This window comes from Thermobia domestica, chromosome 11 (genome assembly GCF_964235325.1).
Source record: "Thermobia domestica chromosome 11, izTheDome1.hap1.1, whole genome shotgun sequence".
NCBI classification, from domain to species: Eukaryota; Metazoa; Arthropoda; class Insecta; order Zygentoma; family Lepismatidae; genus Thermobia; species Thermobia domestica.
In genome coordinates this window covers 64,955,637-64,975,087 of record NC_137464.1, presented here as the reverse complement: position 1 = coordinate 64,975,087, position 19,451 = coordinate 64,955,637, and the positions used below count along the sequence as shown (strand labels likewise).

The 19,451-nt window shown below is 37.0% G+C and overlaps 1 protein-coding gene across 2 annotated transcripts in view; it reads left to right on the top strand.

The window, feature by feature from the left end:
- LOC145664125 (uncharacterized) overlaps positions 1-15,445 on the top strand; it is a 57,011-nt gene extending 41,566 nt beyond the window's left edge. Inside the window, exon 5 of one of the 2 annotated variants that reach the window (XM_081730501.1) lies at positions 14,481-15,445. In XM_081730501.1, the coding sequence (XP_081586627.1) occupies positions 14,481-15,087 (607 nt within the window). In that variant the 3' untranslated portion in view covers positions 15,088-15,445. The remainder of the gene's footprint in view (positions 1-14,480) is intronic. The other variant, XM_081730500.1, reaches the window with a different exon arrangement.
- Positions 15,446-19,451: the final 4,006 nt, after the last annotated feature.

The window sequence follows — 19,451 nt, the reverse complement described above, 5'->3', positions numbered from 1 at the left end:
TCTTACCCACGAACAGCAGATTCATACGACAGGCTAATCTAAGTACACCTTGTCTCAAAAAGGTTGAGCGCATTCTTTATTGCTGTTTCGAAGCAAAAATTTTCTAAGTCCAACTTCGGGTATCTTCGGGAAAAAGTAAATCAGGTTCGAACCTCGAAGCCAACCTTTGCAATCGGGAAAAATCTTGCAGATGTGTTTTTCTTCTTTTAAATATAATAAGACTTGTTACCAATTATATATAAAAAAGCAACATTGATTGAAATACTTAATGATACAATATTTCGAAACTGTATTAATGCCAGCACATGCTTGTTTGTCATTTTGCTCTCCATACTTAATGGAATATTTAGATACGTAAACGAATCTTTCCATATGTAAAAGAATGGTGAAAGTTAAGACATAGAACATTATTCTCTCCTGAGTACTAAAATAAAAGTCAAAGTAGAACAAAAACAGCGTTTGCAGTGGATATGAATGTAATTATTATCTTAAATACCGTTATATATCGCTAGAAGTATTATTCGTAGAGCGCTTGTGTTAGCTCAGTGGTACGCCGTTGGATTTCAAATCGTAAGGTCGAGGGTTCGATTCCCATCTGAGTCAATGTTTTTTATGAAATTCTATTTTCCGCAATGCATGAAAAATTATATAAAATAATTACATTAAAATACGTCAGTTGTATATATATATATAACATATAATCATTGCAGAACATAGTGATTATTATGTTTAAAATATAACAGGTGTTCACAGTACGTTGGTATTCTATGATATATGTGAATGTTAAATACAAATTAAGAAAATAATATCATCTCAATAAATAAATTATGTAGTGTATTTATTTGCAGCTATTTGTCATATAGGGGTTACTTCTGAACATTCGTATTACAGCATGTCATTGATATTCTTGAAAAATTATCCGAGGGTATAAACAGAGAATCCAAAGTTGGAACGCTCGCAAGAAATTCATGAACCCCAAAGGTCACGTGAGCAGAGTGGAATTGTCCTTATGAAGCATGCCACAGCAGAAGGTCTTTACATAGATTTTCAATTCAATACCTGCTATATGCTTTTGCAATGTGGAAGTGGTGATGCCTTTGGTCGCTCTCTCTCACTTTCTCGCTCGCTCACTCTGTATTTATATATATATGAAAGTGGATGTATGTGTGTGTTTCGACATAATTCTGATATGTCTAGAGCAATTTTAACCATATTTCTTACAATCTGGAAAAGAGTACTGTCGTGATATATATCAAAAATGCTAGAAAAGGATCGATATTAGTATCGAATCCATAGTTTCGTGGTCGCTTAGGTAAACAGTTCTACTTTCAATTCAAGTCCAATTAAGCTCCCATTAGCACCCAGGGTGGTTACGTAGCGACAAAAAAATATCGAAATCAACCAATATTAGAGTCGAAGTGTACGTTTTCAGTGCTGCATTTCCCATTAGTCCAACTAGGCCCGTGCCTAGAGGGCAACATATTTGAAGAGCGCAAAGTTTAAAATTTTAATTTTTTTCGTATGAAAAAGTTAAAAAAATCGAGAGCAAATATACTATTTCATGAGCAGTCCTCTTTTACTATTCTAATATATTTAATGATAGCGTAAGAAATTTGAAAATAATTCAGAACATGTTTCCCATTTATTTTTTGTTACGTAATTGTAGCTTAGCATCTAGTGAGTGGTATTTAACTGCAATAAATTCACTAATTAAGCATATTCGAATTAAGTTTTATCTGTAAGTTAGGGATCAAGGGACGGAGAAATGTGTAGTTATGGGGGGCGCCGAGAGCAAAAGTGCGTAGGGACGCCGAGCTTCTAAATGCAGCACTGTTCGCTAAATTAATTGATATTAATTTTAATGCCATTTAAGACCAAATTTAGTCCTAGCAGTGGCAGTATCCGTTTGCTGTCCTAGGAGAAATGAAAGGGACTGACATCAAAATTATAAAAAAAGACCTACATTAGTGTCGAATCTATAATTTTGGGGGTCTCTTAGGTAAAGATTGGAACTTCAGATGCCATGTAAGTTAAGCCCTCATTAACACAATGAAGGAGTTTGTGAAATTGTGACATGTAGAAATAATTGAAAATAACCAATGTTAGTATACAACCCATATCTTTCGGGGTCGCCAAGTTCATTGGGAGCAGTTCTGATGACCTTTAAGTTTAAGTTCAACTTCCAGTAAGAGTAAGATCCCCCAGCACATCTAATAAGGAGAGCGTAGTTCTGGAATGTCTGGGACAACCTTTACCAAACTTGGGGGACATATTACTTTCAATCTAAGAAGAAAATATTGTAGTAGTATGAAGTTATGGAAGTTGGGAGGTGTGACATGTAAAAATAATGTAAAACGACTGATCTTAGTGTTTTATCCATAATTTTCTCGGTCGTTGAGATGGATAGTGATGCTACCAATGGAGGTTACATCCAAATTCATCCCCATCTTCACAGGATGATGGCCTGGGAGAGCTAAAAATAAAATCTCAAAAATTACTTAAATATTTGTCGAATTCGTAGTTTTCGGGGTGAGAAAGCGTTTCTAATAACTTTGGAAGGTAATTTGTACCCACGTCAAGATGTGTTTTTTAATCATATCAATTTCTCACCTTAAGAAGAAATTACCATTACAATTATGATATTAAGCCAACCTTCGCAATCGGTGAAAAAATTATGTGGATGTATGTTTCGTCTTTTAAATGAAACAAGACATGTTAAAATCAAAGATGGAGTGGGTCAGTGGGTCGGTTGGTAAGTGGGTGAAATGGGTCAATATTTGTGAGTGGATCAGTGGATCGTGGGTCAAAAGGACGTGACCTACTGCGAAACACCACTCACCGTGACTCACACTGGCCCACCCGGTGGCCACCCTTTTAGTCCAAAGATATTTCGTCGAAAGAACATTTCGTCCGGAGACATTTAATCCAAAGACATTTGGTCCAAAGGACAATTCGTCCAAATGACATTTCGTCCAAAATACAATTGGTCCAAAGGACATTTCGTCCAAAGGAGAATTGGTCCAAAGGACATTTCGTCCAGGGATGTTTAGTTCAAAGCACATTTCATCCAAAGAACATTTGGTCCGGTAACGCTTGGGGATCAAGGGTTTGTTTCTATTAGAAGAGTAAAAGTAATTCATATAACATTATGACTCAGTAGCTTCTTATTTCTAAAGGAAATTTGAAATAGAGATTTATTCCGCAATTTTCATTTTGATAGATATTCAGATGCTGAGATATTCAGAAAAACGTAAACGCCTGAAAACAACATGGCCGAACAACAGGAGTGAGGGAAAGGTTGTAGTGTGAAGTATGTTGCTGTAATAACTGCTAACATGACATCTAAAATTTTCATGTTGTGAATGAAATAGTTCTAAAATAAGTACCGGTAACTAAAATTAATCGAGTTTAAATTTGAGTAAGTTAAATATTAGGCATTCAAACCCTTGTGTTAGAAAAGTAAAAAATTATGTGTCAAGTATCTTTGAAGAAATACTGATAATAGAAAAATACACATGTGTGAATACATATTCTTAGTGTCCAAAGATAATACTCTTAAACAGTCACATTCTTGGTTGCAACATTGTGAAAAGTGGTTGACAAATATAAGATAAAAGTTGGAACATTTCGTGTAGAATATACGTATCTTTTCAGGTTAACCACAAGTCTGGTTTCTATTTGTAGACTATTGATAGTGTGTAACTTCGGCAGACGTTTCTACATAATTAGTGAGTTGTATGACAAACCAGAATTGTTAACTTGTCTTGTATTTTTATTTCAGTGTTACTCCTTATGCAAATATAGTATATACTTTTGCTTTCATATTAATTTTCTCGGTACAGCACAGTACATTTAAGATATCCATTGCAAAGTCTCAAACCAAATACAAGATTCACATGACCATGCGGAGGCAATGTTGTCCGCAAATGAAGACGGAGTATGTTCTTCAAAGGGTTGTTTATCATTTTGGGAGGTGAATTCCTTAACCAACGAAGCTACAACTGTATTTCTGCGAAGCTAAAACTGTATTTTAGTAAAATTATTAATGAAAGCAAAGAAAGGTGGCCATTTAGTTTTCAGGCGTTTGCGTTTTTTCTGAATATCTCAACATATATTTGTTTTATCGAAAAGAAAATTGCGGAATAAATCTCTATTTCAAAATTTCCTTTAGAAATAAGAAGCTACACAAGTAACACTTCCCAAGTGTAACACTCCAATTTTGATAAAAATTTGACAGGCAGATACTACACATAAAATAAGTAAATACGTGTTTTTTTTTTTTATTTTCTGCGGAAAAACGGGTTTTAGGGGGCAAAAGCCCCCACCCAAAATTTTGAAAGTTGTCGCCCGAAAGGCAAGAAGAAGTGAACCGAAATGAATGAAATCGTGCACAAATATTGTAGACGAAAAATGAGGGAATACGGGTTTCGTGTTTTTCTAGAAAGAATGGTTGGGTGGGGCGCGGACCCCTCCAAACCTTTGCTCATGAAATATCAAAAGTGCTAGTAACAGTATGTCAGAAGTGCCTAAATTTACATGAAGAATTGCAACGAAACTTTGTGTATGGACAATATGGAAAAAATAAATGAACACGGGTTTTTTTATTTTCTGCGAAAAAAGGGTTATAGGGTGCAAAAACTCCCACCCAAAGTTTTGAAAGTTGAAGCCCGAAACCCAAGAAGAAGTGGACCGAAGTGAATGAAATTGTACGTAGATACGTAAAATAAGGCCTTTCGTGTTTCACAAGTGTCTCCATCTGATTTCTTCAAATTTGGCAGATCAACAACAAGCACAAACAGTATAGTGTATTTTATAGCATTTCAGGAGGCACCTTTAACCCTTACAATGTTTTTCCGCATAAACAAAAACACGTGTCGATTAATTTCCTGTTTGCTATTGATGTGCCAAATTTGAAGCAAAACGGATAGGGATACTTCAGAAACACGAAAGACCTTATTTTACATAGGGTCTCTAAAATGTCTACCCACAATTTCATTTGCTTTGGTCCACTACTTCCTGCGCTATTACGGTAATATTTACTTTTTTTCGGAGAAGGCCTAGGCCCCAACACAGTTTTCCGCACAAATTAAAACACGTTTCGTTTATTGTTTTGCGAATTGTCCCTATACGAGGTTTCGTTGCAATTCTCCATACTCTTTAAGAACCTCTGACGTATAATTATTTGCACTTTTGACATTTCGTAATCAACAGTTTAAAAGGTCCGTGATATACGCAACCTTTTTTTTAAAAAGAAAATACGAAACCCAATTACCTCAATTTACGTCTACAATATCTGTGCACAGTTTCATTCAATTCTGTACACTTCTTCTTGCCTTTTAGGCCTCAGATTTCAAAATTTTTAGTGGGGGATTTTGTCCCTTAAAACCGTTTTCCCTCAGAAAATAAACTCGCATTCGTTTATTTTTTACGTATTGTCCCTACACAATATGTCGTTCCAGTTCTTCATGTCCTTTAAGCACTTCTGACATACTGTTATTCGCACTTTTGATGTTTCAGGATCAAAGTTTTGTAGGGGTCTGTGTCCCACCCAAACCTTTTTCTTTTTTTCAGGAAAATACGAAACCAGTATTCCCTCATTTTATGTCTACAATATCTCTGCACAATTTCATTCACTTTGGTTCATTTCTTGTGACCTTTCGGGCCTCAAGTTTCAAATTTTTGGATGGGGGCTTTTGCCCCCTAAAACCGTTCTTTCGCAGAAAATAAAAAAAGGTATTTATTTATTTTTTGCGTATTGTCCCTACTCAAAGTTTCGTTGCAATTCTTCATGTTCTTTACACACATCTGACATACTGTTATGAGTACTTTTGATATTTCGTGATCAAAGGTTTGGAGGGGTCTGTGCCCCACGTAACCATTTTTTCCAGGAAAATACGAAACACGTATTCCCTCATTTTACGTCTGCAATATCTGTGCACAATTTCGTTCACTTCGGTCCACCTCTTCTTGCCTTTCGGGCGTCAAATTTCAAAATTTTGAGTAGGGCCTTTGCCCCCCCCCCCTAAAACCACTTTTCCGCAGAAAAACACGTATTCGTTTATTTTGTGTGTAGTATCTACCTGCCTATTTTTTTCAAAATCGGAGTGTTACATTTGGGAGGTATTACTTGTGAGTCATAATGTTATATGCATCACTTTTACTCTTCTAATAGAAGCAAACCCTTGACCCCCAAGCGTTACCGGACCAAATGTTCTTTGGACGAAATGCGCTTTGAACTAAACATCCCTGGACGAAATGTCCCTTGGACCAATTGTCTTTTGGACGAAATGCTCTTTGGACCAATTGTGTTTTGGACGAAATGTGCTTTGGACCAATTGTCTTTTGCACCAATTGTGTTTTGGACGAAATGTCCCTGGACCAAATGTGTTTGGACTAAATGTCTCTGGACGAAAATCCTTTGGATGAAATGTTCTTTGGACCAATTGGCTTTTGGACGAAATGTTCTTTAAACCAATTGTGTTTTGGACGAAATGTCCTTTGGACCAAATGTCTTTTGGACGGAATGTCCTTTGGACCAATTGTCTTTTGGACGAAATGTTCTTTGGAGAAATTGCCCTTTGGACCAAATGTCCCTGGACCAAATGTGTTTGGGCTAAATGTCTCTGGACGAAATATCTTTGGACAAAACGACCCCCAACTACCCACCGTCCCATTCTGTTCTGCGCATTGTAGACAGCATCTTCTGAACACTGGTGAGCTTGTCTACGTTTTACTTTCAATATCTCCATTTTTCTTCTTCTGAATCTCCATTTCTAATGAAAAAACTCAGGCATTTTTGGATTTTGATATTTGCAATTGTAAGAGTGGCAATAGCAATAGGAGTTCAATTTTGAGATACAGCTTGTGAGCTTTTAGAGGAGCTAACTGCTGGAAAAAAAATTTGAATCACTTGTAATATATGAATTATTATACCTAGTATAAAAAACTGAAAGTAACTATGTCTGCGTGATTATCACGGTCAAATTGCAAAGTCAAATGAAATGACATTTGGTATATAATCAGGCCCCAATCCCAACTGGGAAGTTATCATACGCATATCACTTTCATTATAACACATATCCTTAGTGGGGAGTAGGTGTCCGAATTTTTGCGAAAAACTGAGTATCTTACAAGCCGTTCAACTTAGGGAGCTTAAATTCAGTATATACCTCTTTACTAAAAATAAACAGAACGTGTCCTGGCATTTTTTAAAATGTGTTTTATGAGCGGGGGGGATTTTCTATATATTGGAAATTGGTAGTGGGTTGATTTGTAAAAATTATCGAAAACGATTGATATTAGTTGAGAAACTAATTGAGGAGTGAAAACTACAGTCCTTTGCATTTTATACCCACTGCTTTCTAATATAATAATTGCTGAAGCTGGTGTTTAATATATGGATCGTTCAGAGCATAAGGCAATCAAACCATAAAGTTGTGAGAAAAATAGACATAAGATTTGTATTCCAAGCTTAATTTCATGAGCATTTTAAATTAGTACGGCATGCTTAATTATATGGAAAACTAGTTTTTCTTTCTTTTCTTCTTACGTTGGTCTACTTTATCTTGATTTGATACTTTCAAATTTCATCCTGTTTTCTACTGAAATGTATATGTAAGCCAAGAAAGAAATAATTATATATGATAAATTTAAATTCATCTTAATTTGGAAGATGAGAAACACTTTACCATTGTATATCGTAAAGGTCAGATCCACCGGTATTGTAACAGAGCGGTGCTTGAGCGATTGACGGTAGGAATTCAAACTCCGATAAGTGAAAATTTCACAGTCTTGTTTTATTTCAAGTGTAACCTCTTTAGTCAATGGAGAGAAGGACGTGGATCATGGGTCAGAGTTGATTACGTTGGTGGGTCGGAGTTGGTCACAATGGTTCAGAGTGGTTCATAGTTGGTTGTGGGTCAATTCTTTATTCTGCCATTAATTTCATAATTCGCAATCACCCTGTCCTTTAGCTTAAAGACACAATCGTGGAACGTAGAATTTAATATTAGTGATGTAATAAACCCATAATGGGTCGCTTCTTGTTTTACCTTGGTGCATTACACTTTTGCAATGGTAAGACAAGTGTTTACCTCTTCTGGGTAGTTTCACAGTTTCACATTTGTAGAGGTGGTCAAGGAGTTTTCAATGAAGGATTTATTACCATCTTGAACGCTCGCTATTTTACACAAGTTAGCATAAAGACTCGGGACTCTTACCATTTTTTTTTAAATTTTAGTAATACTTTTAAATGACATACTACTTGATTCCCCTTACCATTTTCAAATTTTGAGTTGCACCCCTCCTGAGACCCACCGGGGAACCTTGGGGCAAATCTTTTTCCTCGACACGGGGTACCTTTGAAATTATAAAATACATGTTTTCCGGTGTTGATATCTGTTTCATCGTTTCAGACTTTTATTAGTGTCAACGGGCTTCATGGATACCATGCTTCTTTATTCTCTTCGTTTTCAGATACAAGCCCCCATGTCGTAAGCGTCAGTGGACCACCGATGCGCAACTGGCGACATTTCGCCAAAAGTTGGTGATCCCGCAACTACGATCCGTGGTGGCCCCACTTCGGTTTTGAAAATTATACCACCAGCGGCAGAGACTCAACGAAACGCCAACGAACCACAAAATTTCTCCCCCAAAATATGTTAAATCGCCCATATGCTTGATTTGTTTATATTCAGGTGAGTGTAAAAATCACTAGGGGAAAAAAGCAAGTATCCCAAGGTGGGCGCGAACCTTCAACCTTAAGTTTACTTGCCGCATATTCTTCTGACTTCGCCACGGAAACGATGAAGACAATCTCGCTAGTAGAAGGATAAATTATTGAGGTCTTAATTTAGCCAAACAAATCCCTCTATCTCGAGTTCTGTGAGATGGTACTGTAAACCGTTTCGAGATTTATTGCTTTCTGGTGGGGTACTATCTATGTGCAAAATTTGAGAAAATCGCCGACGCGCACCTTCGGAAACTCTCCTCTTTAGTGCAATGTTGACAAGAGATGGTGTGGGTCAATGAAACCTTGATCCACAAAATACTGACCCACTACACATCGTGACCCACAATGACTCAACACCCAACGTGACCCATTCACCCACCATGACCCACTCTGACCCACCACCAACTATAAACAACTCTGAACCATTGTGACCAACTCCGACCCACTAAAATACATCGTCATTAAGTTTGATCCATTATCCACGTCATCCTCTCTACTGACTTAAGAGGTTATATTTGTAATAAACCATTTTTTTCCAGTAGTTAGCTCCTCTAAAAACTCATAGCCTGCATCTCAAAAGCCAAGCAGTAAGTCCTATTGCCATTGTTACAACTGGAAATATCAAAATCCAAAAGAGCCTGAACTTCTTTCTTCAGTACAACCAAATGAAAAAAAGAAGAAAAATGGAGGTCTTGAAAGTAAAACGTAGACAAAGTTGCCAGTGTTCAGAAAATGCTATCTAGAAGGCACTGAGCAGAATGGGTTGGTGGGTCAATGGGTCAGTGTGAGTCACAGTGATGGTGTTTCGCAGTGGGTCACGCCTTGCTGACCTACGATCCACTGACCCACTCATAAATCTTGACCCATTTGACCCACCGACCAATTCAATCTCTGATTTTACATTTAGTATATCATTTAAAAGACGAAACATACATCTACACATTTTTTTCTCGATTGCGAAGGCTAGCTTGATACATATACTAGTTGAGATGGTAATTTCTTCTTAAGGTGAGAAATTGATATGATTAAAGAGCCCATCTTGAAGTGGTTACAAACTACATTCCAAAGTTATTAGAAACGCTTTCGCGACCCCAGAAAACTATTACTTCGACAAATATTTAAGTAAGTTTTTACATTTTATTAATCATATCTCCAAGCCCCTCATCCTGTAAAGATGGGGATGAATTTGGATATAACGCCATTGAGTGCCTCACTACTCATCTCAACGACCGAGAAAACAATGGATAACACTCTACAATCAGTCATTTTACACTATTTTTACATGCCACTCTTCCCAACTTCAATCCCTTGAGGTATCTGAATTTCACAATATTTTTTTTCTTAGATTGAAAGTAAGATGTCTCCCATGTTAGGTAAAAGTTGCTCCAGATATTCCGGAGTTTCGCTGGAATATACACGTATACATACATCAAAACATTTAGAGCTGTGTGAGCAATACTTTTGATGTTGCTCCTGTAAATTCAAAATCCAGGAGGCATAGTCGCTCATACCAAAACGTGGCATTAAATGACATTGTGTTTGTAACAGTGTCACGAACTCAAACTATGGATTTGACACTAATCTCAGTCACTTGAGACATTTTATTTTTCATCCTTTATCGCCCGCCATAATAATGGGTTTTGAATCAATTGAATTGATTGTGAGTTTAACGTCCCGTCAGCAGTGAGGCTATATGAGACGTAGACCTACTAATTAACGCGAACTACATGAGCTCTCACTGGGGGCCGAATCTGGGTCTCCCACACCAAAAGCGTACGCTATATGCTTAACCACAAAGGAGCTTTACGATGAGAGTTAAATTTGGACTTTAACGCTTTTGGAGTTGTAATTATTAATTTCTGCAACAACGAGAACTACGGATTCGACACTAATATCGATCGCTTTTACTTTATATATATTGGCGGAGAGAAAGGGACCATATCCATATACAAAAGCCTTGCAGATTATTGAACTGAAATCCTTTGGAAAGAAATCCTATTCTGCCTCCTTTCTCGAGTATAAATAAGTCTCTTAGACATGACTTCGTGTTCGTAAATTTCCTGTTTACATAGTTTTGGGGATCGGGAGTTTTGTGTCTGTAATGAAGATTGGAGTTTGTATAATAATTTCTGTTTATACCCGAATAGTCTCTTTACCTTTCAGAAAGCGTAAATCACTTGCTGTAATGAGAAAATTCAGAAGTAACTTCCGATGACAAATAGCTCCAAATAAATACACTACATAATTTATTCTTTGCGATGATATTATTTTCTTAATTTGTATTTAACATTCACATATATCATAGAATACCAACGTACTGTGAACACCTGTTATATTTTAAACATAATAATCACTTTGTTCTGCAATGATTGTATGTTGTATATATACAACTGACGTATTTTAATGTAATTATTTTATATAATTTTTCATGCATTGCGGAAAATAGAATTTCATAAAAAACATTGACTCAGATGGGAATCGAACCCTCGACCTTACGATTTGAAATCCAACGGCGTACCACTGAGCTAACACAAGCGCTCTACGAATAATACTTCTAGCGATATATAACGGTATTTAAGATAATAATTACATTCATATCCACTGCAAACGCTGTTTTTGTTCTACTTTGACTTTTATTTTAGTACTCAGGAGAGAATAATGTTCTATGTCTTAACTTTCACCATTCTTTTACATATGGAAAGATTCGTTTACGTATTTAAATATTCCATTAAGTATGGAGAGCAAAATGACAAACAAGCATGTGCTGGCATTAATACAGTTTCGAAATATTGTATCATTAAGTATTTCAATCAATGTTGCTTTTTTATATATAATTGGTAACAAGTCTTATTATATTTAAAAGAAGAAAAACACATCTGCAAGATTTTTCCCGATTGCAAAGTTTGGCTTCGAGGTTCGAACCTGATTTACTTTTTCCCGAAGATACCCGAAGTTGGACTTAGAAAATTTTTGCCTCGAAACAGCAATAAAGAATGCGCTCAACCTTTTTGAGACAAGGTGTACATTCGAAAGTACGCAAAAGCAAATCGAGTGACTACTCCCACGTTATTCACCGACCTCAAATTAGTATCTATACGAAATTTCGTCCAATTCGGACTCGGATTACGTAGTTGTCTTATGTTGCTTTCTGTTTTGCATCACCCTGTATATCTCGTAAAGTATGCAAAAGCGAATCGAATGACTATTTCCACGTTATTCACCGATTTTAAATTATTATCTATACGAAATTTCGACCAATTCGGATTTGTCAGGTTGGGACCATTTCCTTCCTAGTCAATTAGAATTAACTTGTGTGATATCTAGATTAGAACTGTGACATCAAAACTTCTGTGATGTTCTGATAGAAGTGAAATATCGTAATAATGTCACATTAGAAAACTAAGGCACAAGTCCTCCTGCCTGAATCGATATCCAGCTTTTTCAATGTATGTTAGAGTTCTTTAAATCATTTACAACTATTTGTTCAAGAGCCATATTTATATTCATATCTACTTGCTTATTTATCATTATACTAGTACAATATTGTTTCACCGTTGAGTTAATAAACCTGTGACATGAACAGCAATGCAGTTGGTAAATAAGCTGTTATGGTTCATATAAAATAAACATGACATTAAAATACTGAAGATATTTGAGAGAATTAATTAATGATTTTCATTAATAATTATAATAAATTGAATGTATATAAAGAGGCGTCGACTTTGTAATTTTACACTGCGTGGGGGAACTGCTCAGTGCTTGGTTCGCTGGTACGTTGCTCAGTGTATAAATATTATATGTTGACTTCAGGAAGCTTGTATTAGGTTTTGTTTTGTGGAAACTGTTATACACGCTTGCCCAGTAAGTTGGTGATCAGAAGTTGAACGAATCGATTTTTACTGTAAATAAAGCAGTTAAGCTGATCAAATAAGTGTGTTTATCATCTGGTAGTTTATTCTGTACAACAGTCTTTGGTAGCTTATTTTGTACAACAATCTTTGAGTTTAGAATCTCATTCCATGCTCTGCAACCGCAAGAACTGGATAGATGTCAGCCTCCATCCAGAAAAACAAGGAGAAATTATTTTCTGTTTATTCTTTTAACATAACAGGTGCATACCCTTGGGAGCGTAGTCCTGGAGGTGAGCATAATAGAAATGCTATGCTTAGTAAAACAGCATGTCTAGTTACGACACATTTCATTCCATTGCAATAAAATGTTGAGAGATTAAGCTACTAATGGGCCTATGCAGGTTCAAAGCTGCATTCACAAAAGCTCTCCATTGACTTCTGCTTTAGCCAACTGGTCCAGTTCCTACTTTGTATTCCTATTTCTGCTAGATCCATCTTAATATTTTCCACCCATCTGAGCCTAGATCTTCTTAATAGTCTTTTTCCGATTGATTTTCCAGCTAAAGTTTGAAAGCGCTTCTACTCTTTCTCATTCTGGCCACATATTTTATTGATATTTTAACATATCCATAATTTGCAGTATTACAGCCACAGCGAATTTCCATGTATTTATTTTCTCTGCATTTACTTCTAAACCCAAGTTCCTGCAGACGTTTAATAAAGTGCATGCATTTCTTTCTATTGTCCTCATATTATCCATCCTATATCATATTGACATCATCAGCATAAGCCTAGTGAGAGCCATTCAACTCTAGCCCTTGGCAGCTACCTTTGATTTTCTTTATAACGTATTCCAAAACAAAATTGAATGATAATGGCAATTATGCCTTTCCTTGTTTTGGGTTATTCTCGATCATGAAAGCTCGTGGACAAGTATTTTTCTACCTGGATTTTACTTTGGTATTTATTTAATCACATTTTAAGTTACTATTATCCAGTTATCTGAACTTGAAAGTTGATAGAACATTTTTGAAAGTGGGTAGAACATTTTTGATGAAATTTCTTGAAGGAAATGTTTTGTGTTTAAGATGTGTACAATTCTTGAATATGTAAGTTTTTCCGTGTAAAGTTTGCAGGAAACGCACTTATTTCAAACCTACCCAAATTCCTTTAAAAATATATATATATTGAGATTTCAATGACAGTCTTTGCCAAGGGCGCCGATTTTTCTGTAACTTTGGGGAGGGGGCATTCAGATGTGTGGTTGCAGACAGGGCCTAAGAAGGCATATATGAGGATTTTAAGATAAATTGAAGTCAAGTTATGCGAAATATTGTATATTTGCAAAAAGTACATATTACAATAAAATACATATAAAAAATACACATTCATAAAAAATACGTGGGCCACCCTGGATCGGCGCCCTTGGTCTTTCCATAGAAATCCATAATTACAGATAGTCGTAGAAAAGAGCATGGGTTGAAATATTGGGAGAGCAAAAGAGAAAGAATATACGCTAGCAAAATTAAGTGCAAAGAAAAACTGGGAGCATGTTTTCGATTTTCATAGCTCAACATTTATTCTAGCATATGGTATTCGATCAAGAATTTTCTTCATTATGTTATATCATTTGTTCAATAACCAAACTAATATATGAATACATTTTAAAAACAAGAAAGCCTACTGATGGTCTTTTACTTTGATGCTTGATATACTTTCAAAATTATACTGTATATTTTTATTAGTGTTAGTAATTTGATCTAACAAATTGTTTGTCAGGATAAAAGAGTATTTGTGTAGAAGTACGAATTATAAAATTAACTTTAATTGAACTCTGAAAAAGTTTGTATGTTCTGTATTTTGAAATGAGTAAAGTTTGAATTTTCTTTTTATTCTAGTTTCCAAGTTCGTGTTACATTCAAACGTCATTTAAAATCTCGACATAGAAAATACCTGATGCCACATAATAAAATTTTGTCGGAAGAAGAGTTCCAAAAGTTGAATGTTTCGCGTCACAAAACTGCTGTAAAACAATTGCCTGCAGTACTAAATGCCCAGCGTGTAGTCCGAGTGTTAATACCGTCAGAATTGTATAAGTCTTACTTTGCACAAACAAATTCTTATTTTATAATGCCAGGAGTAGAAACGTCAAGTCCATTATCTGCCAGTAATAGTGACAATACTTGTCAGAATAGTCAGGAAAATAACGAAGTGGAAGAAAACCGATATAGTGATAACAATGTTGAACTATGTACGGGAGTAACAAGTGGAGATGCAGAACAGGAAGTATTTCTTGAGGAAGATTTTATCAAATCTGAAAATGTTTTCTCAGAAAGTGATACAGACAATATAGAAGATAGCAGTAATCATAGAAACAATCTAAAGTATTCATGGCACACTATAAGTGACGAACAGTTTAATGCCACAGTGAATGTCCAAGAGGAGGTGATTATTGGAATGAAGGGTACTGCAGACACGGAAGACGATAGAGTGCCAAATGGTTGAGAGTCTTCAGACTCTGTGAAAGTAAATTAAGAAAGTAAGCAAATAGTTTGATTAAACAAACATCGAATGTTACTCGATAAAAATATTTCTGGATGCAGTTCGAACAAATAAAACACATATTTTTTGCCATGTTTTTTTGTGCTCTGTGGAGTTTGTTTCGTATCCGCATTCATTCTGCGCGCCAATAGGACCGATAAGCCGTGTTAATTTAAGTAGTTTTTATGTTATTAATTTTGTAGGTATATGACAATAAGAAATTTTAAAGATACGTGTGACTGTAATTATTCTACTTCCATTTTTTCTCTAAGAGACGGCTCTAAGCTTTAAATGTTAGGGCTGTTATCAAGTTCATGTATCCAAGGCTACTTATTATATATTTGTATATACCGTGCGTCAAATGATATCTTAACAGAAGGTAAGTGACAAATCATTCAAAAAGAAGTTTAATTAACCAATTAATACATTTTAATTAACCAATTAATATTTGGTCTAGGAATTAATTCGTGCGGTTGGTACGCACACATTGAAGCTGTAGTACAAACACAAAATACATAAATACCTTAAGAAAAATATTGTCCATCGCTAGCCACCACTTTCGCCCATCTGTCAGGCAATGTACGGATTCCGTGGCGAAAGAAGTCCTCATCCTTGGAAGCGATCCAGTCAGAGACCCATGTTTCGATATCTTCTGAAGAAGTAAACCGCTGTCCAATCAAATCGTTGTTCATGCAATCGAACAAGTAGTAGTCCGAAGGAGCAACGTCTGGTGAATACGGCGGGTGGGGTAAAACTTCCCATCCGACATTTTCTAAATAGGTTTTGACCGGTTTTGCGACATGTGGGCGAGCGTTATCATGTTGAACAATAAGTTTATCATGTCTGTTCTCCCATTCTGGTCGTGTTCTGGCCAGAGCTTGCTTCAAACGCATTAATTGTCGTCGATAACGTTCTCCATTCATAGTTTCACCCGGTTGCAGCAGCTCATAGTACACCACCCCTTTCATATCCCACCATATGCACAGCATAACCTTTGCACAGTGAATATCTCGTTTTGGTTGTGATGGACCTGGTTCACCTGGTTTCACCCAGGCCTTTTTTCGTTTAGGGTTCTCGTAATGGATCCACTTCTCATCACCCGTAATAATTCGATGCAGAAACCCCTTTCTGCTCTGTCGTTGAAGCAGCAATTCGCAAATGGTTTTTCGTCTTTCAACGTCTCTGTGTTTCAATTCATGTGGAACCCAATGTGACATCTTTTGAATCATTCCCATGGCTTTCAAGCGTTTGGAGACTGTTGTTTGATCAACGCCTAATGCTGCTGCAAGTTGTTCCTGCGTTTGACATGAATCCTGCTCGAGCAATGGTGTCAATTCTTCGTCTTGAAATTTTTTTGGCTGTCCAGCTCGCTCTTGGTCTGCCAAGCCGAAATCACCACTTCTAAACCGTGCAAACCACTTCTGACACGTTCGCTCAGCTAGAGCATGGTCACCATACACTTCCACCAAAATACGATGACTTTCAGTCGCACTTTTCTGCATGTTAAAGTAATGCAGCAGGACACCCCGCAAAAACACTTTATCAGGCACAAATTGCGCCATGTTCACTTAACTACAAACTGGTGTTGTTGACACTTTAATCCACTGCCCTATACTACGAACGATACGCGATGACAGGGGTTTGCAACACATGTGTGGATACACGGAACTGTGGGACGCTCCGTTCGTTGCGCCATCTCTTGTCCACCCGCACGAATTAATTCCTAGACCAAATACATTTTTAATTAACCAATTAATATTAATACATTTTCGAGTACGAAAGTGATTTGAAAGCTTTCAGTCTAACGTGAAAAGATGTTTAGAGCAAAATCTTATGTATAAGGGTGTTTCAAAATAACACCTACAACGTTAGGCCTAGTTTCATAGGTACGGGAGCGTATCCCGGACCGACTTCTGGGGGTGGGGGGGGGGGCGATGGGTTGTCATACTGCTCCTTAGAGCTACTTTTAAGAGCTTCAAACTCTGGGATGGGTTTTATTTATATATATAAAATAAGAAAGTTTCGTCTTTTGGAGGGGAAATTGCCCGCCTCCCTTGATCCGCCACTGCATAGGTAAGGGCTCCCTAAAAGCGTGGAAAAGCTACACTGCTACATACGTTATTCCGAACACAAGAATCACGGAGGGGCGATCCATATCAGTGCAAAGGAAGTCACACATATACCATCCAAAAATGCATATTTTAATAATGTGCAATGTGTGCACAAAGGATTCTGTGTAAGGAATAATTCCCAGACGCGCTCCCAACACAATTCTCGTATATATAATCTACTTAAAGGTAGGGTCAAAGTAGGTAGAAGATAAGCCTTGACAGCAATGAATACGGAATGCATCAATGGGAAGTCGGAAGTGTTAGGAAACGCCAGCTCCACGGTTCCTCGTGTTCAGAATAACCGTGGTACAATATACTGTTCCATGGTATATTTCACATTCTTCTTATACATGAGTGGTCTTGGGTTCGATTCCCGGTGGACACACGGGCGAAAAAGTGTAAAAGCTTTCTCAAGCCAGCCGTCTTGAGTGAGGGTTTCTTGGGTATTCCTCATTCATACCAGGCAAATGCCGGGATGGTATTTAACATAGATCCCAGGCCGCTTCCTTCCCTTTTCCTCGAATAGCGTGATTGCCGAGGGATGTCATTCCTCATACGGGGCTGACATGGCCATAGATGTCAAAAGCCTACAAATCTAATTCCTAAAATCCCCCTTTTTATAACACGTATAAACATGCAATAATACATCACACCACGTTATTCCGAACAGGAGGAACCTTGGAGCTAACATTCCCTAACACTTAGAACTTCCCGGTGTTGCATTCCGTATTCAGTGCTGTCAGCGCTTACCTTTTGCTTACTTTGGACTCACCTTTAAGTCAGATCATATCTAGGAAATATGCTCTGTACGGAATCCCGCGTACACAAATTGCACAGTGCTGAAATATATATTTTAAATGGCATATGTTTTACGTATTGAGGTATCCACGAACATGTTGAGACACTTGTGTAAGTCATCATCATTAGGGAGAAGGACCGTGGCCCCTGCTCTCTTCCGGTAGGTTCGCCCCGACGATCATATATTACAGTATATCTTAATCAGTGAACAGACGATCATATTGAACATTAAGCACAACATTCAGACTCCCCGCGTCATACTAATTCACTTTTCCCACCAAAATTTAAAATTACTTTCAAATATAAATTATTACAATGGCCTTGAAAAGATAAACGTTATTGTATTGCTGCTTCAACTTTCTGTAAGATTATTAAGAATTTTAATTAAGTGTTTTATTTTTAGTCATTTAAAGGTGAGCAGTGTTAACTGCGTAAAGTTTGAAAAATGGAGCATTTGTAGTGAGAGCGAGAAAAGTGCTGAGCGAGTCAATGTCACTGCTGAAACTGTATTGTGAAATGCTGTCAGTTGTTTATTGTTAAACGGTAGGAACGAGAAACGTAAGTATTTAAGAAGGGGGAAACGAGTGGAAGAACAGTTAAGGAATGGAGAAATAAGCAGGGTTTTATTATATACAAGAGGGAAGGACTCAGGCTGATTTACTGCAAGATGTCTAAATCCTCCACTGATTAGGATCAATTGCATTTCAATCAACCCACCTGTTATGTAACAATTCCCTTATTTCGATTTACAGAATCTGACGTGTGAGCTTCCTTGCGTTGCCCACCATTATTTACAAAGGACGTTCAAAAAGTTTTGCACAGTGGTCTCTATTTTTTTATTTATTGCAGGAGGAGAATGAAATTTTTTTGTGGACAGACTTGGGACATTCAACTATAAGTTGGTATATAAAAGTATTTTCTTTTATTTACAGGTGATCCATAATGAACCGTGAAGTAGATGTCAGGTTGCGACAGCGGTCGGTGATGGAGTTCCTCTTCAAGACCGGCAATGACTCTGCCACGTAGATTCACAGGAAGTTGCTCCCTGTTTATGGGGAGGACACATTGGATCGCAGCAGTATCCAGCGGTGGTTGCAGAGGTTTAAAGAAGGTGATTTCTGTCTACTGGACAATCCACGATGCGGTAGACCATCGACGGTAGTGAGTGATGTGAATAAGGAGACCATTAATCAAATCATCCAAAATGACAAATGTGTGACGACACGACAGCTTGCTGAAATGACTGGTTTGTCATTGGGTAGTGTGGAATCAGTGGTACAATCACTAGGGTACAGAAAAATCTGTGCACGTTGGGTGCCTAGATTATTGACAAGAGAAATGAAAAAGATGAGGAAGGATGTGTGCGAGGGTCTCATGACGACCTTTACTGAAGAGTGGAAACAGTGTTTCGACGGCGAC